Source organism: Pipra filicauda, unplaced genomic scaffold (assembly GCF_003945595.2).
Source record: "Pipra filicauda isolate LSUMZ 115617 unplaced genomic scaffold, ASM394559v2 scaffold6_size6359152_pilon, whole genome shotgun sequence".
NCBI lineage: Eukaryota > Metazoa > Chordata > Aves > Passeriformes > Pipridae > Pipra > Pipra filicauda.
The window spans coordinates 4,130,842-4,155,270 of record NW_024104865.1 but is presented as its reverse complement, the minus strand read 5'-3'; the positions used below and the strand labels follow the sequence as shown (position 1 = coordinate 4,155,270).

Below are 24,429 nucleotides of genomic sequence, written 5' to 3'. Positions count from 1 at the left end.
TTGGATTTATTTGTATTAACCATAATTGGCAAAAAAGCAGTTAACAACGTATAAGCCTCGTGAAAAAACATACTTTTCTTAGAAATACACGATGTGAGCAGTTGCATTTGCTAGGCTTAGCTGTTTCTGTTTGTGCAGGAAAAACAAGAGGATCTAGGTCTCTGGCGAGAGAAATTTGGCAGTTTCTTAGACATCAAAGCTCATGGTAAGCCTCAGTGTAGTTCTGAAAACAGCTTTACTGCTTTGTATAAACCTGTGTTCATTCGTCTGTCTGCTTTTTGTTTATCTGCTTAAAATTTATCAGTGTCTCACTTGCTCCTGCTTTTCAGTTGTCTTAACTTTGTTTTAATCAGAAATCAGTGATGGGTAACAAATTTGATAAAAGTACTGCAAATATTCATTAGATTTCTATTCAAGAGGGAACACAGTCAATGTGATCTGTTTCATCAACTCACTGTGCCATTTCTGACACAGTATAACACCATCTGTATTGTCTGAGTGTACATGTATATAATACATTATTTTCTTTGTATGTTCTTTTCTTAGTACATAAGATTGATTTCACCTGTAGTTTTTTTCATGACATATCAGAAATCATGATATCTAAGCATTCATAATTGGCACAAAGAAACTCTTTTTAAGTGAGGACTACAAAAGGAAATACTGAGCAATCCTAAGAGATAAGGAGGTTACATACACATGGGAGCAGTAGCTCAAATACAATTTAAATTATCAATTACCAAAATGTATGACCATCTGCTGTCTGTCTCATTGTATTCTGTATTAATTAAGTTAGTTAGCTTTGTTCATTACCACTATCATTCAGAGTTCTATAGCAACCAGCACTACCCAGCAGCTGCAGTAGGGAGAGGGGGGTCTGAAAGCGATTCCTTTTGGTGACAGAAACTTCTTCAGTTCACAATCAAGACAGAGAGGGCAGGAAGCTGTTGTCTCTGTTGTTCATGCTGTATCTGATGTATTAGGCCAGCATCATGGTTTTTTCTGTGTTGGAGGAATAAAGTCCATGTGATCAGGTTCTGATCCTGAAGCCACTGCTTGTCAGTCTACAGGATCTCTGGTCACCTGCCAAAAGTTGCCCTGGATTTAGTATTGTGACAAGATGATATCACTGGTAGGGACTCTTGTGCATGCTACTCTGCTGGCTGAGGCTGAAGAGAAGAGCGGTGGGAAACAGGCAGCTCAGACTCTGAAGTCCACTGTGCTGCAAAGTTTGGCTTTTATGTACTGGGATAGAAACAGGAGATAATTTTAAGCCTTTCACTGCAGAATAAAGAAGTGGCCCATGATTATGTGGATTTGTTTGGGGGGGAGGTTCTGTTAAAGTGATTCATTTTATCTTCTTAAGAAGTTCAAAACCAAAATAAATACAAAAAAGTCTATTTAAGGCATTACCTCTGTGAAACAAAAGTAATAATGGAAGAGAAGTTGAAAAGAAGTATGAAAGAGTTAATTATTGAAACTTTCAGTTGTTTTATCCAGTTAGGTTGCTCTGCTCTGTTGCTTTCAGATAAGCCTGAGCATGGCACTCTATGTTCTTCTCTTTAATGTTATTTCCACAGGTCCCAGTTCTGTAGGCATGGACTTCTCTTTACATGGATATGATCACGTTTATGGAATACCACAACACGCAGAAACACTTCTTCTCAAAAACACCAGGTAAAGGTGCCAGATTGCTAATGAGTGCAGTTGGAGTTTTTTTGTAGAGGAGAGCTATAACATTGTCTTAATACTTTAATGCAGACAACAGCTTGAGACATGTATATCATATAGTGTATATTTTAGATTAATTATACAGCAAAACACTATCCATGTAGAGTAAGTTGTTCAGCTTTCCCTTTCCGCTCTGCAGTTTCATAAATGGCCTCTTCTGTTGTCCCTCGGTTTTCCATTCAGTTTTTTCTGGACTTCAGGATCAGTCATGTTTTAGCAGAACTCCTAAAAGAGCAACTCGATGAGAGAGTTCAGAAATCATATTTTAGGATTTAGAGCAAACAGTCTCACTGGCAGCAAAAATCTTGTTTGATTCAGATAGCGAGGACCAAAGCAAAGAAGCAGTAATCTAGGCTGCCCATGTTTCGGCTCTGGATGCCAAACAAAAGGCACAATACAGAGTGCTTACCAAGTATTCACCAAGTTTAGTGGAATGGCAATAGATTTAAAATTGGCCTGCTGCAGGATGCTTACACGTAATAAATACATCTGTTTGTTTGTCCTAGTGATGGTGATGCCTACCGGCTTTATAATTTGGATATCTTCGGCCACAAGATACATGATAAAATAGGCATTTATGGTTCAGTGCCCCTTCTCTTAGCACACAAGCCTAACAGAACTTCAGGGATCTTCTGGCTGAACTCTTCAGAAACGCTGGTGGATATTAGTACAAAGGCAGTAGCTGAGGTGAGAATTATTCACTTTCCTCAGAATTTAATAACAAAAGAAAACACTTCAGGGCAGGAAGTACAGGGCACTTCAGTACAGGAATGTAACAACATTATTGGAGATTTATCTTTTGCTCCCTAATGAAGAATTGTCAGTCTCTTCCTCCTGTTCTCACTGGTACTAAATTTGTTGTATTAAGCCGCTGAAAATAACAAAGAGATGAGTTATAGATCTTGTATCTTAACAGGTCTACACGAGGAGGCAAAGAGGAAATATGCAGAAAAGATCTACACAGGTGTATGTAGCAGGCAGAAGAAAGGGTGGACAAAAATCTTGACAATCTCTTGTATCTAAGGAATTTCTCAAAGTTTTTAAATTCTTGGTATTGGCACACATTTCTGCTAAGCAGTCTCATTCTGTGGAATGTAATTGACCTTCAAGAAACATAGAATGTTTGGCAAAGAAATTCACTCAAACTCTTGAAACACAAACATGAATTCTGTTAAAATTGAAACAATGAGGAAAAGGAAAATTTTGCTTTGTTCCAGCACTGCATTATGTGGTTAAAATTATTAATTTTCTTTTTTACTTATGATATAGATATTACTGAAAGATCCAACAGAAAATGCATAGTCTAATTACAGAAAAGTTTTAATTATTTTGCCCCTCATTACCCATTTTTCTTCATTAACTATTGCTCTACTTTGTATAAGCAGTATGCAAGGTAAAGGATTTGTGAAGGATATATAAGAAACATTCAGTGTGTATTTCTAATACCTGCCAGGTATGTGTTAGTGAATTTTGTGTATTTCCGTCTTTGCTCCTTCATTGAATAAAAGTTTGGCAGAGAGAGATTCAGTTTTACCTTGGTTTCCTTCAAAGCACACGTCATCTAGATCTGCTGCAGAGACTGCTAAGCAGAGAGCAGTGCCTCTAACTGATGTACGCTGGATGTCAGAAAGTGGAATCATTGATGTTTTCCTGCTGATGGGACCCACTGCCTTTGATATCTTCAGGCAGTTTGCACAACTGACAGGTACTAACTCACATAATTGGAGTCAGTCTGGCACGTTTACCTGGGAGATTCTCTGAGGAACATGCTGTACCCAAGAGCAGGTTAATATTTACCTAGCCCATTGTGTGCAGTTGTTCCCAAGCTGCAGTGTGTAGAGCAAAGGCTGGTACTTTGTGAAGACTGGCTTCCGTCCTTGTTTTCCCTAGCACTTGCAGCTGGTCAAACTTGGCCCTAATTGAGAAGCCAGCATAATTACTGCTATCTGAAACTGCACCCTTAGAAGAAGAGGGGAGATACAGGGGGCTAAAACTGCCAGTCACCATTAAGACAGGCCACCTTATAATGTGAAAAGACTGAAGTTATGAAGTAATGTGTCCTGGACACTAGAGAAATAAGATAGGTAAGTGTTCAGGGTGCCCCTTAGGGAAGGAAATACATCCCCATGCATATATGGGAAAGGAAAGAAATGAGCCTCGGGAAGAGAGTAAAAAAAATGGAGAAAAGGGGACTAACATTTTATGAAAGCAGCATTCTTTGTGTACTAAAGAGAATTAAAGTACCTAAATATTCCTGGTATTCCTTAGTCTGTTAGCAGTGTTTCTTTGCTGCACAGACATGTTTGCTAATTTTAAAAATTTCTAACAATTTCAGTTCCAGTGGTTCTCCTTGTACTGTAGCACCTGTGGACCTATTTACACTACTCAAGTAGTCACAGAAATTGCATTGTACTGATTAAAATTTGTGTAATTGTTTGCATTAATGACAGATAAACTAATCTGGAATATTATTTATTAGAAAAAGATAAAGAATAAAATTATATTGGTTACTGGAATAACAGTTCAGCATCATGGAACAGCAAGTTCCTTCATACTCTAATTTTATCATTACAGCACTTTACTCTTTCTGACTGTTGAGCTCATTGTAATGCTCATTATTTCAAGAGTTAGTCACTTTGGTATGAAGAACTTAGGCCAGCATTCTCTAGCTCCAGAGAGACACATATTAATCATGTTAACTTTTTCTAGAGTCTCTAGATAAATTCTTGAAGGACTTAAACAGTTTTATCTTCATTCATATACTCTTCCTAGGCACTCAAGCCCTGCCCCCCCTTTTTTCTCTGGGCTACCATCAGTGCAGGTGGAATTATGAGGATGAGCAAGATGTCAAGGCAGTAGATGCTGGCTTTGATGCACATGACATTCCTTATGATGTGATATGGCTGGACATAGAGCACACAGATGGCAAGAGGTATTTTACTTGGGACAAAAAGAAATTCCAGAACCCCAGAAAGATGCAAGAACATCTGAAGAAGAAAAAACGCAAGGTAAAAACATAACAGGAAGAAAGAAAATATTTCTCTGTAGTGTGAGTCTACCCAATCTAGCTTTAACCTAAGTACTTCAGATATTGAAAACAGCTTAACAACAAAAGAGTAAATTAGACTCTGTTGCTGTCTGGTGATGCTTACAGCATGCAAGCTATCATGTTTAATTCAGTTCTTCATGCCATTTTATTTTGTAGTTTGTTGTGTATCCTGACTGTCAGGCTAAGTTTGACTCATGTGAAGCTCTGTCTTACAGAAGCAGTTCAGTGCTGTGATGGACGCAGCAGAAAATTTTTCTTCCTAACGTGAGCTTTCACTGTTGGTAGTTGCTGTGCTTGCTTCAGCTTTGCTTTGTGTTTCTGCTTTTACAGCTAAAATATTTTCCCTATAATTATAGAGGTATTAAAATGTAGACAATATCTTAAAGTTGTAGAATTGCTTAATTATTGATCTTCACCAAAAGTCAATGAATGGGGAAGTGTTGAAATAGCGTTCAAGTTTTATAATCTCTCGGTTGGATTTATAGTACTTTGTCAGCTATACAGCAAAGCAGTTAAAGGCAGCAGAAAATAACTACAAAATACAGTATCTGTTGCTGTTGTATCCTACACAAACTAAAATATATTTAAACATCTTAAGGCATATGATTTTAAGCAGGCACATGAACGCGTAAGGCAGATATTTTCCCGTTCACAGAATACAGCAGTGAAAAAAACACAGTGTTTTTAGAGGTTGGGATACTTGCTTTTACCTGAAACAATGGGGTTTGTCCTTTATTTCAGAGAGGTAAGCATGAGTTCATGCCCTCCTTATAAATTCAGCTCCTGTATGTAAGTCTAGCACAGTATATACAAGAACTGGTAACTGCTTTTTAAAATTAGTGACACAGCTGTCTTTTTTTCCTGAGGTGAAATCATTCTCTGCCTTTTATCAAAAGTGAACTCTTACTGTTTTATTAAGCACAATTGATGCTAATGATGATTTTATTTTCTTATCCTGTCAGCTTGTCGTCATTGTAGATCCACACATTAAGGTTGATCCCACATATACCCTGTATTCACAGGCAAAAGACAAGGGATATTTTGTGAAAGACAGAAATGGGCAAGATTTTGAGGGCATCTGTTGGTCAGGTAAAAAACCACTCTGTCTCCATATTTTAGCTGTTTATTTTAAAAATTTTGCAGAATACTTTAATTGGTATCCATGGAAGCAGAATTAAAGTCTTACATTCCTTGCATTTTTTGTAAATATTAATAATTTCAAATACTTTGTGGTTTCTTTGATATAGTCATATTCTAATTGCCTCAGCTGTATAACATCCTCTGTTACATCTATTGAAACTGCAGATAGAACCAGTGCCTAGAACTAAAAAAATTGGATTTGTTTATGAGAACAGCCATTCCTCTTCGAAATTTGTCTTGGATACAGAAATGCAGTCTGATCTGTTGCAGTGAGCACAGCTTATGTAAACTGGATGAAATTAAGTGAACCCCTGGTACTGAACCTTTGATTCAATCATAATATAGTGATTTGACATGTTATTTTTCTTAAGGAGATCTCACTGGGTAGAGGCAAAGCAGGTTGTCCCGCTTCTTTACAGACAGGAAGCTCACAGTCCTGGCAAAGGAGCAATTATGGGAAAATTCAAGGACATGTTACAACTTCTGGTAGCATGGCACGATGTAGTTATTCAGCTTCTCAGTGACACTTTCCTGTTTGAGTTCAAAATACCAGGGATGTTGTCTTTCCCTGGCTTCCTGTTCACATCTGAACATGTTTCAGACTGTTACCAGTCATCCTTAAAGGGTGCTGAACTTCAGACCTCCAGAATCTACATGTGTTGATAAGGCAAGGGGTGTATTGAGTTCCAAGTCAGCCTGGAATGTGCTCTTGAGCTTTTATTTCAGAAACAATAGTGACATTATTGCTGCTGGTGAAAAGCATTGTAGCTTTAGGCCACTGTATTTAGGTGCAAAGACAATGCTCTTAAAACCAGGTAAATAATTGGGATCTCCCATATCCACAGGTTCCTCTTGCTACCTGGATTTCACCAATCCTGAAGTGCGAAAATGGTATGCAGATCAATTTGCCTTCAAAACATACAAGGTTTGTATTTATTTGCTCTGATCTACATATCCCAGAAAGCCTGAAAATGGAGAAGAAAAAGAAGATATTGGCTAAGCAAATTGTTGGCTTTTGTAGCTGTATTATTGTAATGTAGAGGAAAATATCTTGATAAGCTGAAGCACCATAGAAGGATTTTCTCCATGGACTTGTCTAAACTAAGACAATTGAAATCCGTGGACGTGCTCACTTAGTTGCAGCAGTAGAAGGGACAAACTTCAGGCACTTTAAGAATCACCTGCTGCATAATCTAATCCAGCTGCTGCTATTTCAGCTTTTACTACCGTGATAGCACACAAAGAGCAATGTGGAAGTGCTCTCTCATTGCTCATAGTCACTTTATTCTGACCGTCCTGCCTAATGCTGAAAGTGTCTGAGCAACCACTGCTGGACACCTCCAGTTCCCCCACCCTGCCCCAAAGTTCTAGTTTGCAGTAGAGTTGTTGAAACCACTCTCCTAGTAGACATGCATGGTACATATTTCCCAGGCTGCTTTTCCTCTCCAGTTTTTCACCTCTGGCCTTCTCTGATTTTTCCTCATATCTGTTTAATACTTCTCTTTTCCCTGCCTCTTTTCCCTCACCAGAAGGCAGAAATAGCAAGTGCCTACTGAGTTTGTAAGAATTGCAAAAGTCAAGTGGGCTTGCAGGCTGCTACCCTGACCAGAAGGGCCTCCAGCAGAGATGAGATGAACAACTGGCAGCTTTCAAGTGACCTCAGAAGTGTAATTACCATGCCTTGCTTTACTGCTGCTGTTTCTAGTCACACCCCAGACTGGTCTGACACCCACTGGAGATAAACACACTAAGTCACAGCAATGGCTCTGTCATGACCTAATTGCAGCCCTGTGTTACAGGGATCCACTAATATCCTCTTTGTATGGAATGACATGAATGAGCCTTCAGTCTTCAAAGGGGCAGAACTAACAATGCAGAAAGATGCTGTGCACTACAATAACTGGGAGCATCGGGAAGTACACAACCTCTATGGATTCTACCAGGTAGAGTATCTGGAAACACAAACAGCAGTCACTCCCATGGAGTATGTCTAATGTGGTACTTTACACAGTACTAGGTATTCTGTAGCCTTCATCAAGGATTCTGCTGTGCTGGATATTGCAATATTTGGAATAAACTATGTGATTGGTCACAAGAAAATGTGACATCTGTGCCTTTCTACCATAACAATGTAAATTACATCAACTGTGACTACACAATATTAATAATTTTTCATTCAATTATATTCTAATAAGAATTTGTTGCTTTAATAATAGGTATTATTTGTGGGTTCTTAATTTTTCTCACTTGGAAGAGCTAAAGAGGCAGTCTAGAAAATACCCTAATTAAAGAGTTCATCTTCCTGGCTTTTATATTCATGATTTTCAGCAAATGGCAACTGCAGAAGGACTCATCAGACGTTCTTCAGGAAAAGAGAGGCCATTTGTCCTCACACGGTCTTTCTTTGCTGGATCACAGAAGTATGGTAAGGACTAGCTGAATGCCTTCATTGCTGCTTTGTTCTATTAAGTTTGATGGATAAGAGTCTAGAGAGGAGAGAAATTGTCTTAGAAATACTGACATGGTGAGCTCATAAGAGTGCAAGTGATTAAAAAAATCAGGAAAGGCTAGCAAAGCATGTACAAGTTAAAGGCAGAATAACAACCTGTGTCCTGTGGCAAACCACTGCCTGCTTTTTACTGCATATTTCAGGAACATGTATGTATAAAGAAAAAAAAGGTTCCAATGTACAGCAGTTCACGAGTGGTTCATGTCTATTCTTGTCTTCTTTCCTTAACTGCAAGCATAAATTGAAGTATACGCTTGGTTTTCCTGCATAATGCTGAAACTGGGTATTTCCAGGGGCAGTGTGGACTGGAGACAACACAGCAGAGTGGAGTTACTTGAAAATATCCATTCCGATGCTTCTTACCATCAGCTTGGCAGGGATTTCCTTCTGTGGAGGTAATGTGTTTCTCACTAAGCATAAATGGTGTCACCAAGCTTGTATTCCCAACGTAGACTTCAACACAGATGGTGGAAAGCTCAACAGTCCAGTGCATTTCCAGACAGTTTCACAGATCAGTCTGGTTTCAGAAGCTTGAAACCCGGCTGTCATCATCATTTCTCCGCTAGCTCTTACATGATATTCGTGTCCATCTGGAGCAGCAGTCCTCAGGTGGTGTTCTGTAGCATCGTTGTGACAGTCGCTGAGAAAGGTACTCAGCCTTCAAAAGCTCTCTTGAGATTTTTTTTAAAGGATAACTTGTTACACCGAGCAGAACAGCGAGCACACTGTGAAATGCATGGATTTATACACTTGGAATGTTTGTTAGAGGAGAGTTTCACATTTTTCAGAATGATTTCCAAAAATGTGTATTTTTATTTGTCTGCGCAATATCTAGCTGATGTGGGAGGGTTTATTGGAGATCCAGAACCAGAATTACTTGTTCGCTGGTATCAGGCTGGAGCCTACCAGCCCTTCTTCAGAGGTCATTCTAACATGGAGAGCAAACGGCGAGAACCGTGGCTCTTTGGGGAGAAGAACACCCAGATCATCAGGAAAGCCATTAGAGAGCGCTACGTCCTCCTGCCTTACTTATACACACTGTTCTATCGGGCACACACAGCGGCTGAACCGGTTATGAGGTAAGAACATAAGTCAGGAGATATAGTGATTATCTTCAGGAAGTTACTTGGAGAAGGGAAGTTAAATTAGCCTCTCTTACTTTTGTGATTGCTTATCTGAATATTAAAAAATTACAAAAACACACACAAAAATTATAATAATAGTGAATTCTATTTTCATGCATTCTGCAAGCTTTGTTAGGGTTCTCAGAGGAAAATTATATGTTTTGGGTTTTTTTCCAAATGACACCTGGAACACACTAATTCAATAAACACTTCACAGTCTTTAAACGTGTTTTTAAAATACTGTAGACTTCAAACTTCCCGTCATGATAAAGAACATTATGTAGTAGTCCAACCAGTACATAAAACAGTGCTTAATGGACTCTGAACTTTGCTGACCTAAATATGTAAATGCCATTTTGCCCCTTATGAAAATACTTGTTACTGCTTAATCGTTATTGTTCTAAAAGCTTACATCACATTAATAAGTTTATAATTTATGTCTGCAGTATCCCTTCTAATGTTTCTCTTAGCAGAGTATCTAATAATATAGAACAGAAATGAAATTAGAAAATAAATTTTTGTTCTGCTGCTCTCTAACCTCTAAGAGTGTGCCTCAATGGAACTGAATCCAGCAATTCTTTCAACAAGAGATGAATGTCAGTAATCTCCCTGGTATTGATTTCTGTGTCTTCGAGGTTGCCCTAGAACTGTTCTTTCGCACCACATTTACCTTTACGTATTGTTATACAGATACATCTCCTAAGTTTTAAAAACATAAAGGTGTTTTTGGGAACAGTTGAGTGATTTGGGTTTTGAAGATGATTTGCACATATATAGGCCAAGATGCACCTGTTGTATGCACTGATATAGACAGTGGGTTTCTGTCTTTCTTGAAGTGAAGCTTATGTTAATATGTGAATTGCCCACAATATTAAATAACACTTCTATTGTGTTAAATTTGGTGCAGTAGGTACAGAATTAGAGAGGAAACATGATATTTTTCTCACTAAGACAAGCAGAGTGGCAAATGTGTCTCATTAGCAAGCACATGAGGAGCAGGGCTGCAGTGAACAAGTGGATGCCTATGAGTAAGAAGGTGAGCCAGGCTTTTTGTGTAAGGAAACCCAGACCCTGTCTCTCAATGAGCTATCATTGTTATAATCTCTCAAACTTTAAATATACAACTCCTGTTTTTGAGAAAGACTGAAAATTAACTCCTGGTGCAGGTTTTTCAGGTGTGACCGGGAGGAGACTTGCTATAGAAGCAGCAGTGAGCTGTTGAGAACAGGAAGAACTATGCTGCAGGGACTAGCTCATCAGCTGCCAGCATTGCTGGTACACTGTATCAGAAAGGCTCATTCATCTCTCCTTTGCTAGAAGGAAGGTAGAAGTAGTGCAAGTTTGTAAGGAAGAAGGCAGGAGGGAAGAAAATGAGGCTGCAGGAGATGAAGTCATAGGTATATTGGAGTGTCATAAGCCATATTATACTGGGGACTCTTTATCAGTGACTCAAAGGGGTACTTCGAGTCACCTGGCACAGAAGAGAACCTTGCCCTATCTTCTGTTCTTGGTAACTGTACCTTGGAAAGAGAGGGAGAAAATGGAGCCTGAAAATGCCAGAAGGACTTGAATGGGCTGACTGGAGAGGAAAAAGTAACTGAATTCCACTATCTTTCTTTCTACAGGCCTCTCTGGGTAGAGTTTCCAGGAAAAACAGAAACTTTTGACGTGGAGTATGAGTACATGCTGGGTAAGCAGGTATCTTATTCTCTGGAATTTGACTTAAATAGTTTTGAGGTGGTAAAGTATGCATAACAGAAAGAAAACACAAAAATTCTGCTCAAGACTTTAAAAAATTATATTGTAATTGAATATAGAACTTGAGACCTCTTTAAAGGACTTGGTTTTAACAGCACTTTGAAAGTAGGGGTCATATGAGATGCAAAAATTGAGTTTTATCTCACTAGTCACTTTGAAAAAACATGGTTGGGTTTGACCTGAAACATGAAAGTTCACTGTAGCAGCTGAGACCATAGTCTGTTCAAAAATGGCAGTAGCAAACAACTACCACCCAAACATGATTGTTTTTCACTCCGGTATGGCTGGTTGCTGAAGTCAGGTAGCCATCAGCTCCTTACACATGCCATTTTTTCCAGTAGAAAGTGAACCTAAGCATATGGCATGCCCAAGCAAGTTCCTAAAATGGTTATGGGAGGCTGAAAACCCCAGAGCACATAGTTTCTGCTTTGGCAAGATGCAGCCTTGAGGACCACAGCCATGTTCATGGTTTTTTTCCAGGAAATGCTTTGTTGGTGCATCCAGTCACAGAGAAAGAGGCCAAGACAGTGAGTGTTCTGCTTCCAGGGTCAGAGGAGGTAAGGATGAATATGAACTGCTCAGCTGTTCTGCCCAAAGAAGTATTTTATGCAGGAACCTTCCAACTCCCCACCTTGTAACTGCTGAGCACTGCTGCCATGCCAAGTGCTGGCCAGCTATCCTGAGCCATTCTGAACCCTTCCTTCCACCTCAATACCTTGCATGCTTGGCTCACAGGAAATTTACTTTCTTGCTTTTCCAAGAGCTGCTGCACAAATCTCAGACTCCCTATAATTTAAATGTTCCCTCAAGGCTTGCTGCTTCTCACTGAACACCATAAAACAGCTTCACTAAATTGTCAATTTCCTTTTTTGATGTATTTCTTTTTGGGTTAAACTTCACTTTTTATGTGGAAAAAAGGGAACTTTGAGGAAAGGTCATAAGGAAATCAGAGGGAAGCTGTGGGGAGGGAAAATTTTAACAAGGAAATACAAGTCTCAGTAGCCTGGGACATGTGTAACAAAGATTGACATATACAGAGATCAGTTCCTCTCTGAAGTAAAAGTATTTATCCACAGGATGGCACAGTCGTCCACTCCTACAAAGAATGTTAACGCTACAGCAGCTGGGAGGTGGAGGAAGGGAAATAATTTGGGGAAAATAGTTCCTAAGGGAAAGCCTGAGACTCTAGAGGGTAAACAACAAAGGGGAGTGTGTGACACCATGCAGAGCCTTGTGACTCCACTAGGGCACCTGAGGACATGTAGAATTCTTCTCAGTGTAGGGAGAAAAACAGACTAGGCTCTCCAAACAAGAAAAGTATTTTTATCAAGATCTCTGTGGGAATTGACTGCTTGCACACTAAAAGCAGTTAAACCTGCTGGCAAGTGTGTGTGGGAAGTTCGGGTGCAGCTCTTTTTTGTCACCTGTTATTAGCAACTTTGTTGTTAATTTTCACTTCAATATAAATATACTTTTTCAGAAATTAGATTTAAAAAAAAGTGTTTCATTGTTTTACAGTTCCAGATGCTTTAAGACATACAAGATATTATGCAAACTGTAGAAAAGATCAGATTATCTTTGTGCTTCAGGAATGAGAATTGATTCTTTCCATCCAAAAGGTCATTTAATTGAAAAGTGAATGTTTCCTCTTGCACATCAAATAGGTTGTTAGGAATAGTGACAGGTTAAGCAGGAGAGTAACTGCATCTGCAGAGGGAACAAATCTTGCCATAGATGTCATGCTCATTATTTTTTCATTTTTTCTAGATTTGGTATGATTTCAGAAAATTTAAGCGAATGGAAGATGCAGGCACTCTGAAGATCCCAGTAACACTAGAGAATGTATGTTTTTGTTTTAAAATGCTACTTCCTTTGAGCAGAAAAAACACCTTAGCTTTTGTTTTGTCAATAATCATAATCAGAAAAGTGACATTTCAATTTCTTTGTAGAAATGTAACCTAAAATAGCTGTTTTCGAAAAGTCCCATCTCCTTTATTGCTAGATAGAACACTACTGTGTCCTGGTAGTAAAGTGAGGTGATGTAAGGGTGACTCTTCCAAGCAAAATTATTTTGCTTATACACATACAGAAAGTTACTACTATTCCCATTGTTAATTGAACCATTGTCTTTATATATTTGTGGTAGAAGTTCACTTCTAAATTTTGATAAGAGCAAACTTCAGCTATTCCCGATCCATGTTAAAATTATATGATCAGAGTATATGAACCTTTCTACCCCGGCTTTGTTTTTCTCAGCTTCCTGTGTTCCAACGGGGGGGCACTGTGATACCTCTGAAGACCGCAGCTGGGAAATCCACTGAATGGATGATAGATATTTCTTATGAACTCCATGTGGCCTTGGACACAGAGGTACCTTGAGATAGTGTTCCCTTTTTACAAAGATGTCTTCTAGTCCATCTGACCTTTGTAGGCCCTTCTCCACTTCTGCAATTTGAGGGGACTTCCACCTCTCCTGCACTCTTCCTTCAAAGTGAGGCTGTCTGAGTACAGCAGAGGCAGAATATTTTTCTAACCTTTCTCAGCCCTCATCGAGTCCCTTGGAGGAAGGAGCAGAGATTGAGCAGGCCACAAGCTTCCTCTTGGACATAGAGAGAGAGCTTCCTGCAACTGTCTTTTCTAATAAATGAGGTGACACCTGACACCAGCATCCATTTACAAAACCAAGATGTCCAGCACTCTCAGAGTTGGACTGCCTGAGCCTTCCAGGGATACAAGTTGCTAAAGAAAAATAAACACACATCTTCAATATGAAACGTAACATATAGTGAGACATTTTTAGTTTCATTGTTCAGCACTAGAAACTGCTGTTAATTTGTGCTCCATCTGATGTGTTTCACAGGCCTGTGCCATAGGTGAGCTCTATGTAGATGATGGACATTCATTTCAGTACCTCCACAAGAAGCAGTTCCTATATCGGAAATTCACTTTCCACAAGAACATTCTCACTTCCAGGTAACAGCAGTTGTGGACAAAAGCCACCCATACATTGTCACTGGAAATGTCTTTTCTAGTTCATGAGGCATTCTTGCAAATGTAGCAGTATTAGTGTCATTTACTTCTTAGTGAAGTCCCAGAGTGTGCAGAATCTGTCATAAAACTGCAGAGATAAACAATGTTCTGCGTAAGTCTAGGGGCAGCAACACATGAAATACTGAGTTGTCTCATATTGTTTCAGTCTAGTCATATTGTTTCAGTCTAGTCAAATTAGAGATTCTGCAGATTTACTCAAGTACAAAGAAAGTCATTAGAAAGGGTAAAGTCCATCAGAGAGACAAAAGAAGGTAAACCAGGACACTTGCAAGTAGGCAACACCTGGAGTGGTTTTTGTTCTAAGCTGTATTTTTCTAACATAATCTGCACTGAGAGAGTGGTTGGTTACTGGAACATATTTCCCAGGGAAGTGGTCAAGGCATTAAGCCTATCACAGTTCAAGACACATCTGGATGATGCTCTTATTCATATGATTTAATTTTAGGTAGTCTCGGAAGGAGCAGGGAGTTGGGCTTGAATCTTATATGTCACTTCCAACTTGAAATATTCAATGCTTCTGTCTGGGCACCACAAACACATGCCATTGTATTCTCCAAAAGTAATCCACAAATTTCACCATGTATATTGGCATGAAGAAAAGCACTTAAAAGGAGGCACAAGCAGATACAAAGGCTGCAAAGGCTGTGTGGCAAAACCTAAAAGCCAAAAGGATCCTTAGCTGCTTGTAAGGAACAAGATGCTAGATACATCACTATAACTATTGAAGTATGGTGCCAATGGGGCTATGCAGTGCATAAATGGTGATTCTGCAGACATTCTTTAGTCCTTCAGGGTTCAACTGTATGCAGGCAGTGGTCCTAAAGCTAAAAATATAACACAGAGCAAAACTGTAGTCTAGTTTGGATAATTTTAAAGTATAATTCAAATCTCTTGATCTGGAATATTCAATCTGAAGATCTTAAAAAATACAGCATGGGAAAGAAAAATTTTGCTAAATTGCTAGCAAATCTAGAAGTTGGAAAAAAATAATTTTCAGATGAATGATACAACATTTGTTCACTGCAAAAAGTTTCATTTTGATTTTTTTTGAGCTTTTTAATAAAAATTAAATTAGTTACAAAGTGAAAGATAATTTTGCCTCAGATTGAAACATCTTACTTGAAAAAGTGTTAAAAATGAGCTTTACATTTTTTCCTAGGAGTTTTAAATACTGTTTTGTGAAAATCCAGAACTTTCCTAGTAGTCAAAGCCATACTTTTTACCATAAAATACTTTCTCAAACTTTTTCTTCTATATTTGTTAAATCTGATATGTGGTGAAAAATTAGGTGACAGTGGGAGGAAGTTTTACTTGTTTTGAGGAGAAAGGTAAATAGAGGAAAGGAAACCAGTATAGGGAACTTTCAGGATGAGACCAAAGTAGTACTTTCTCTGTATGATACTAAACCTCTACTGTTGGCCAAAAACTAATGTATATAAAATAATTTTGTTTTTTCAGCTGCGCCGATGAAAGCGGACAATACCAAACCTCATGTGTGGTTGAGCGGGTGATAGTTCTGGGATTTGGAAAGCAACCCACTTTTGTGACAGCCAGTTCCAAGGGTAATGAACTGACTTCTATTTTACTACAGTTCTTTGAAATCCTGTTGCTCTGCGGCCATTCACTAGAGATGTCAAACTGGCAGCTCTATAATGGAAGTGTTACAGCATACAAAGCCTCTTTGTTTAGTTTTCTTTGCTACTTTTTTGGTATCAAGGACAGAATTTAGTGAAAGGAGCCAGCAGCTATTCACTACTATTATTACATGCAGAACTGAAGCACACTGGCTTTGTAAGGCAATAGATATATCAGTAAAAGTGGTTTGGAATTAACAAGTTCAGACAATGTTGCCCTGCACAGAACACGACCAGAGATAGCATTTCAAATGAAGGCCCATTTGCTCAGATCTGTAAACCTGCCTAGTCTAGAACAGGAAACTTGCAGACAAAAACAGATTTCTTGCTTATTCAAAAGCTCTGGAGTTTTTACTTATGTGGGGCTCTCTAGAAGTTGTGAGGGATCTCATATGGGTAGGCAGTGGCATCTACAAGAAAGAGCTTCTAATTTCTGGTTGATTTTGAGGCATGTCCCTTCACTTTGGGAGTCATGGAGAAATGGACTTTCTGCCTCTATCTGTCAGGGGTGTCTGGAGGGAAACCTATGCAGAAACGAGGGTTATTTTTTTCTGAAAAATCCTTTAATAGTACCACAGTTTGACGTACCATAGTTTGAAAGATCAGAAAAAGAGAAATAATTATTTTCCAGTTCTACTGCATTCTTATGTGTATTCTGGGCAGATTTGTCTTCTATTTCTTTTTTAATCGATTCTTTCCACTAGTGGCAGGGTCAGTCAGAATTAAAAACTGGAGAGGGTCATATGTAACTGTGTTTCAGAAGAGTTCTTCATAAATCAAATAGTAAACTCTCTTGTCCTGTTCAGGTGGGAAAGAAAAGGAAGTGGTTTTCACATATGATACGAAGACCTCTGCGCTGACACTGGGAAACTTAGCCCTGAGTGTTGATGCTGACTGGGAGATTTGTATCAACTGAGACACAAGTTCTTCAGAGAAGCAATTCATTGAGAGGTTGAGGAGAAATAAACTAGGAGGACTTAAAACATTCACTTGAATCCAATCAAGTCAACAAATATTTTTGCCACTGACACTCCCCAAACTAACATTTCCTACAATTTTTCTTTTAAAGCACTAATTTAAACTTGGATAGCTCTTCTATTCAGCAAAAGCAATATCACTAGGATTGTATCTTTGGGGAAATAAGCTAAATACCATTTGCTCCAGGCTAGCTTTAGTTAGGCAGTAAGCTTCAGTTCTGCCTTCACTTGCACTAAAAAATCATTAATTGAGGGGGTGAAATTGGGGCTCATTGGCACAGGGCTTAATGTAAGTATTTGGAAATCCTATTATTCAGAGACTGGAGCACTTGAGAAGAGATCTGGGCCAGTTTGACAAGCAGCATCAGTAGATATGCCAGATGCAGAGGTTATCACCAGAGTTCTGCCTGCAAGCTGCCTTGTGAAAACAAACACAGAAGGAGCCACCCTGTGTGATTACAGACACTTCCCTTTTCCAGTCCTTATGACAACACAAAATGAGCTGGTCTGTACTGGAAAGCAAACAACAGGCTCGCTGAACAGTTCAGTCACTGGAGGTAAGGTTTGAATAGGTTGTGCCAGTCAGTTGTGCAATAGTAGAAGACAGTGACATGGCAGTGCAGAAGGCTGTCCCACAGCTGGCTTTGAAACTTGGATTTCGAAAAGGCACAGGTCCACATTAACTGCAGTACTGACTTAGGATAGCAGCTACACTCACATGGAAACATTTTATATGTTATTGCTCCCCTCTATCTGCAAGTACTACTTAAAAAAAAAAAGTCTTTTATTAGGAAAGAATTGGCATTGATGATCGAGTGTCATTGATCAAAGCCAGCCCAGGGAAGCAGCTATACTCCTCCACATCTTCCAGCTCCTGCCAAGGTTTAGCTTCCTTTACACATGTTTTAGTACTGTCTTGATCAGTTTTTAGTATCTGGCTGAGATTTGAGCTTGGCATTTATGGAGGAGTTTAATAATAATGGGATTAATTCTACATTTAGCCATCCCACTTCATGCTTTTCTCCCATTCTGTTACAACGCCAGCCTAATGTTCCCTTGCTTCCTTTTCACACCATCTCTGCAAACAGAACTGGTTTGTCCTGATGCTTGCTTCCCTTGCAAAACTAGGAGACATCCTGAGTCCCACATCCACTACATCCTGCCCGTTCCCTCAGGCCTTTCCATACTAGGCATCCCTTTTCACGGGCTGCCATTGCTCTACAGTTTGTTTGCCCTTTCCATTTGCTACATTTGTAAACTACGTTATTTTAAAACCAGTCTGCTTTGAGTCAAAACTGAACATGCCATCAGTTGGGTTTCTGAATATAAAAGGACATAGTTTACTTAATTTCTTTTAGTAAGACAAAGGGCTATTTTCTAAAAACATTGGTAAATTAACTCATAGGAAACAGAAAGGGATAGTCACGATTTTTGCCAACATAACATTACTAAGTTCCCTTTTGCTCTCTAAGTCATTTGCACCTGCTGCTGTTTGTCCTCTGCAGGACAGATTTCTGGGAATAGCAAATGTGAGAGCAAACTGAGTGTTCCGCTCTTTCCCTTTTGCTCTCTAAGTCATTTGCACCTGCTGCTGTTTGTCCTCTGCAGGACAGATTTCTGGGAATAGCAAATGTGAGAGCAAACTGAGTGTTCCGCTCTTGACGACTCAAGTGCAGCTTGCTCCCCACCAGACCCTTAAGGTCTTTCTTTTTCATTCTGCAGAGCTGTTTGTCAGCACCTCCTAGGAGACCATGTGAGCCTCCGCTCCAGGAACTGGCAACATAAAAACTGTTGTGCTTAATGCAGCTGAGTTAATCCAGGTAGAACAGTAGCAAAAACATCTTTTGTGTCTGTGAAAAGAGAGACAGACACTATTTTTCTATCAGCTTCTAAGCTTTAATTGATGATTTCTGAATATGTTTAAGCATAGCAGTGCTTCTGACAGGATATAATTATTGTCTGGTGCATTTTAATGAAATATTTTAACTGCTCTTTCTCAAGTTGGAAAGTGAAATAAAGTAAAAACGAAGCGAGTTACAATCCTTATTCCTTCCAACTTTCTTTCTGCTGTTGAGAATCACTACCGAGTATTCTTCCAGGGGTATCTGGTTAAAGTGAATGCTAAAATGGCTAGCTTTTATACTCTGGCCCTCAGTATGATATCTGCACCATGGTAAGTAGTCATGGGTCAAATTTTCAGTGGTATGAAGTGCACAACTTCTATGGATTTGATTAGGAATGAGTTGCTCAAAATCATAGCAGTCATGTCTTTAGATCTGAGGAAATAAATGTCAAAGAATATGATTTATATTGCTATTTGTAGTAACTCACATACTTATCCATGTATTTATGCCATAATTGAAGAAATAAATTTTTAGTATATATTTACAAAAGAAATAATTGAAATAAATTAGTGAAAACAACTGGAGAGAAAACTATATTAAAATTAACTAGCAATATTAACATCGTAGATTAGTTTACTAAAGATTAGTTCATTTTTGCTCTGTAAGAAACTACTGTTTCTTACAAAAAAAAGGACTCCATAACAAAACCACCTGTCCAGTAACAAATAAGAAAAGGAGAAATTGTATTTTGAACAGGTGTAACTCCTGAACATACCTAAAGAGCAGCATTGGCTTAGAATTGAGAAGTGCATGTCCACCTGCCATTCCACATGCAGTCACTGTCTGAACTGTTAGCTATAGCAGTAGCAGCAGGTCTGACATTTGCTGACCATCCCAACAGAAAAAAAACCAAACAAACCCCACTGCTAATCATTCACTTTATCCTCCCCAGTAGCCCACAAGGAGTTTGTCAAATGTCAGATCTCTCCCACTGACAATTCTTCTGGAAACAGAGCTCTGTAATATGAGAATAAACAGATGTACTGTTATATTGGTCAGAAAGGGAGAATATGAAAGAAAGAACATATGCACAGGCTGCAAAATTAGCATCTTTGCTAAAGCTGTGCAGTGAAAGACCCTTGCATCATACTACTTGCATTGCAGAGTCAGATGGCTGCTGTAACTTTGGTATATCGTAACACACAGAGAACAGCCCAGTTTCCACACTAGGCCCCTTATAAACTTTTCTGCCCTTACACAAAAGGATGCCTTTTATATGGGAGGTAGCTACTATCAGGTGAGTTTTAATGCTGCCAAGCTGCTTTCTAGAGGAACTAAACCTCTAGGGGTAGATATTGACCTACCCCTAGGTAGGGCAGGTATTGACCTGACCTCAGTAGCATCAAATTACCACCTTTTTCACCATTAGGAGTGTGTCTTTAGATAATCCTCTCTAGTAGTAAATATGTTTCTATATCTTTTCCACAGCAAAGGGTAGAAACAAGTAGAGTACAACAATTCCTTTACGAGTGGCAGGACGAGATTATTGCCTGGCAGTACCTCATGAATAACGTTCCAAACCCAGCAGGTGTGTAGCTTCCAGTTTCACTGTTATCTAGTTAAGAAAAATATGAACTGCTTCCACCAGGAGTCAGCCTACACACAAAACCTGTCCCAGGAACTTGCTTGGCCTCAGCACAAGCTGCACAGAAGTTTGACACCATCTCACTAACCCCCTCCCTCTCATTTTCCCTCTCTCTTCGCCTGTAGTTATTTTTAGATTTCACGGGTTAAAGCTTGTCCCTTCTGGACACTTACACGCACAGGGCAGGCACACAGGCATGCTATAGATACTACAAGTCAGACAAAGGACTTAGCCAACAGATCATCTTGTCCCACATCAAGGAATAAATCCCAATTTCTTATGACAAACTACTATCCATTAAGAGGATGGAAAGCCACATGGAATTTTCTGGCTTGCAAATTTGACTAGAAGACTTTCAACAGATTGAAAAGACGGTTTACATAGCAACTTCCTCTTTTCTGAAATTTCCTTCCAGTTTGCAAGATCCTGCTTTCTTTCAACGTTTGCTTTATGCCTGATTCCCATGCCGTCCGCCATAAATGCAGCGGTGGCTCAGCAAACGGCTGCTGGGTCAGTTCCCAGCCCTACTATTAGCACTACAACTGAAGGGGCAGGTGGGGGCACAGGGGGGATTTATTCTGCCATTATAAGTCGCAACCAGCCCATTATCAGCGTAAAGGAGAAGACCTATGAAGAGCTTCACAAGAAGTGCCTGGAGAAGAACATTCTCTATGAAGATCCTGATTTCCCACCAAATGAGTCCTCCCTCTTCTATAGCCAGAAAAGCCCTGTCAAGTTCGAATGGAAAAGACCACATGTAAGTAACATGTTTGCTGAGTGCCTTTTTCTATACATTGAAGTAACCACCCTGAGCTTACATTTTTGCAATCTCAAAAATGTGTGTTGGGGAAGGCAGGCAGAATAAACTGGAGATATATTTCCTTAGAGCTCTCCTGGAAGATAACTAGCTAGGGCTGTGAAAGCTCAAAGAATGTGAATATAATGACTAAAATACAATAAACCAGAATGAAACAACAACAAAAAAAAGAGATGGAATGAAATAGGTAGAAAGAGACATAGGGAATTTCATTTTCTTCTTGCATGGTTTGCCTGGAATTTTCTCATATGGCTTCCAAAGAAACACTCTCCTCATTCTGCAAGAAGTTACTGGGTTTACTGAGGCTTAATTTTTTTTAATACTACCTTGTTTCACTTACAACTTTATTTTAGCATTCTGCTGTTTTCCTAATGTGTGAAAGGACAAGTTATGATCTAAACCATGCTTTTATTTAGTTGTTCCCAGCATTGCTTATCCAACTTGTATTGTTGGTTAGCATTTTACCCACTTAACATGAATGTGGGTGTTCTAATCACTATGAAGACTCACTTTTGGCTACTAATTCCATTCATTTTTCCTATCCTGTGGGTATTCCCCAGGCAGCCTTCCTTTTCTTTTTCTTCTTTTTTTTTTTTTGCCTGTCTCTCTCACAGACAGAGGACTAATTCTTCAATTCCCAGTTGATTCCTTGTCCTACCACTGGAGGAGTTATACTCTCTTCCTGTCATATCTGCTGGGCAGCTGCTTCCCTCCAGCCAGGCAGCCCCCGGGACACTGCCTTGGCCCCTGCCAGCTCCTGTCTGATAGTGAGGGTCCTGAGGAGCTTCCACAGCTCCCTCTCACTGGCAGTTTTTGGCCACCTCTTCTGGATTTGCCGTTCTTCCCCTACACCCAAATCTGTGCCTCAATGGCAAAGTCAGTGGTAATAGATAAAACTGATTGGAACTGTAACTAAATAGCAAAAGACCAGGAACACTTGTGGGTGGTTGTTACAGCTGTGGAGGAAGGCTGCACGCTGCCATCACAACAACACCGTGAGCAATATGCAGGGATCAAAATGAGTCCCCCATCTGCTGTGCCCTGTGCATGTGTGCCCTGTTATTTCTTTATCATCACAATGGCTGCATCAGCTCATGGAAATGTGTGTGATTGAGTTAAATGCAGCCACAAGTCACTCATCTTAAAGGAATGTGATTTTCCCTATTTCTAGAGAGGGAAGTGATACAACAGTACAATGCATGACTGCCAGCACCCTAGAGCAGATAGACTGCAAGTATGCATATCAGAAAGCATCAAAACAAAACAAAATGCACGATGTAACTTCAGACTTGTCTAATATTAACTGTGCATGCATAGATCAAGCCTTTGTCACTGGGAAGGTTCAGACATGGGGGTCTTTATCCCAAAGACATTTCTTTAAGTCACTCATCAGCAAGTAAGCTTGGAAGCTCTGTACTTATTATTCATGAAGAAGAAACAAGCTGGGGACTGTTTAAGACTTAAAACACAACCTAAACATCAAAAACAAAGCTATCAATGTTCTTTTGACAAAAGTGTTCGGGCACCTGACATATCTGTGGTGCCAGCTGCAAGTAGAGCAGAGGCAGGAAATCCAGAAAGCTGTAGTCTGCGCCTGTTGAGTACTGTCATGCTGTGAGATTATGCCTCCAGTCAGTCCTGACCCTGACAGAGACAGCTGTCCCTGCGGGGGACACACCAGGCCTGATTTGTAGAGATGCCCGTGCCTTCTGTAGCAAGTGTGGTTGTTTTAAAACAAACTCTATAATTCATGTCACTGCTGTACCCAGCAGGTGCCCAAAGAAGAGAGACTCACTCATCTGTAACGTTTTCTCCTTTTATACTATGTCCCCATCTTGTCATTCATACCACAAACACAAAGTGAGACTGCTCCTGGGCGCTGATGCAAAAGACCTGTATCTATTGGTGCTGATCTCTGACTGACCCCAGGCTTTGAAACTGTAGGTTACATAGCACTTGGTAGGAGGACTTGTCTGATAGTATGTACACACAAATAGCCACAATAGACACATTCACAGAACTTCATAAAGTCAAATGAATATAAACTAGTAATAGCAGGCTAAAGAGTATTTTCCTAGGAGATGAAAGCAATCAGTGAAGCACCACATGTAAAGTCTCAACTGCACAGGCCATGTTTTGTAATAGTCTGTAAAGATATGGACAACTTCTATTCTTACTAAATTGTAATGGCTTTTTTTTTTTTTTTTGCAAAGGAAGAAACTAGCTTATAAAGCGGTAATTTCAATAACTTTGAAATTTGGATCAGTAGTTGAATAAAAATGAGCTGAGATGCCCACTGAGCCCGATGTAAGCAACTCCCTGCCCCACTCATGGGCTGTGGGGACCTGGGCCCTCTCTGCTTTCCCTGGCAATGTCTGTGCTGTGACTTGACCTTTTCCTCGGTGCTTCTGCAATTAGTAGAGTGGAGAGAGCTGTCCAGCATCCCAGCCCCAGAGCTACTCCTTGCTCTCATGCATCTGGCCTTACAGACTGTTCTCTTTGCAGTCAGTGCTACCCAGAGGTCAGGTGTTTCTCTCCCACCTCCCAGAACGATTGGCCTCTGCTGCTGCAAGGACAAGTGCACAAGGGCTGGTCTTGTCTGTCACTGACAGAAGGGCAGCTGCCATGCAGAGCAGCTGTGAGCCTTGGCATGAGGGTGGTGAGAAGGCCTCTGTAATTCTACACGGCTAGTGACTGCCATGCCACGACATGAATGCACGGAGAAGACCTCCTAATACTCAATCCAGGCAAAAGCCAAATGACAACCTTGAAAGTTTCCCTGAGTAAAGACTGGAAGATCCATCTCTGCAGTATTTCTGCTCATGGTATGCCTGAGCATGGTTTAGGTACATAGAGGGGAAATAGAACCGTTCTCACCTGCACCAGGTTATATCCAGCTCAGTGACGGACTGTGCTCAGTTTTCTTAAGGGCCTCAGCCTCCCACAACTATGCTGCCTGTGGGAATTTCTCACAGCTGAGAGCAGGGAGGAAGTTACTGATCTTTGAGAGCTGAGAAAAAGTCTGTATTATAACATAATGCAGAGTATTGAGAAGGCATGCTGCAGTCCTGTTTGGATCTAATGACACTAGGTGTTGATAGGAAGGCTCTGCCATGATACTGTGCTTTCAAATGCACTGTCATTCTCATT

At 39.8% G+C, this 24,429-nt stretch overlaps 2 protein-coding genes across 5 annotated transcripts in view; both read left to right on the top strand.

Moving 5' to 3' along the window:
* Positions 1-24,429, top strand: part of GANC (glucosidase alpha, neutral C) — a 36,798-nt gene that overhangs the window by 7,534 nt on the left and 4,835 nt on the right. The window contains exons 7-25 of one of the 4 annotated variants that reach the window (XM_039388959.1): positions 139-205; positions 1,581-1,677; positions 2,238-2,418; positions 3,283-3,436; positions 4,504-4,739; positions 5,743-5,869; positions 6,766-6,845; positions 7,720-7,863; positions 8,249-8,345; positions 8,723-8,824; positions 9,265-9,508; positions 11,179-11,243; positions 11,792-11,868; positions 13,079-13,153; positions 13,568-13,681; positions 14,172-14,284; positions 15,821-15,924; positions 16,803-17,530; positions 18,696-19,281. In XM_039388959.1, the coding sequence (XP_039244893.1) occupies positions 139-205; positions 1,581-1,677; positions 2,238-2,418; positions 3,283-3,436; positions 4,504-4,739; positions 5,743-5,869; positions 6,766-6,845; positions 7,720-7,863; positions 8,249-8,345; positions 8,723-8,824; positions 9,265-9,508; positions 11,179-11,243; positions 11,792-11,868; positions 13,079-13,153; positions 13,568-13,681; positions 14,172-14,284; positions 15,821-15,924; positions 16,803-16,912 (2,187 nt within the window). In that variant the 3' untranslated portion in view covers positions 16,913-17,530; positions 18,696-19,281. Of the gene's footprint in view, positions 1-138; positions 206-1,580; positions 1,678-2,237; positions 2,419-3,282; positions 3,437-4,503; positions 4,740-5,742; positions 5,870-6,765; positions 6,846-7,719; positions 7,864-8,248; positions 8,346-8,722; positions 8,825-9,264; positions 9,509-11,178; positions 11,244-11,791; positions 11,869-13,078; positions 13,154-13,567; positions 13,682-14,171; positions 14,285-15,820; positions 15,925-16,802; positions 18,523-18,695; positions 19,282-24,429 lie in introns of those variants that run through there. The other 3 variants (XM_039388960.1, XM_027748523.2, XM_039388961.1) reach the window with 3 other exon arrangements.
* The window catches only part of CAPN3 (calpain 3), a 29,972-nt gene continuing 25,958 nt past the window's right edge, over positions 20,416-24,429 (top strand). The window contains exon 1 of the mRNA XM_027748530.2: positions 20,416-21,219. Within this exon, the coding sequence (XP_027604331.1) occupies positions 20,926-21,219 (294 nt within the window). The 5' untranslated portion in view covers positions 20,416-20,925. The remainder of the gene's footprint in view (positions 21,220-24,429) is intronic.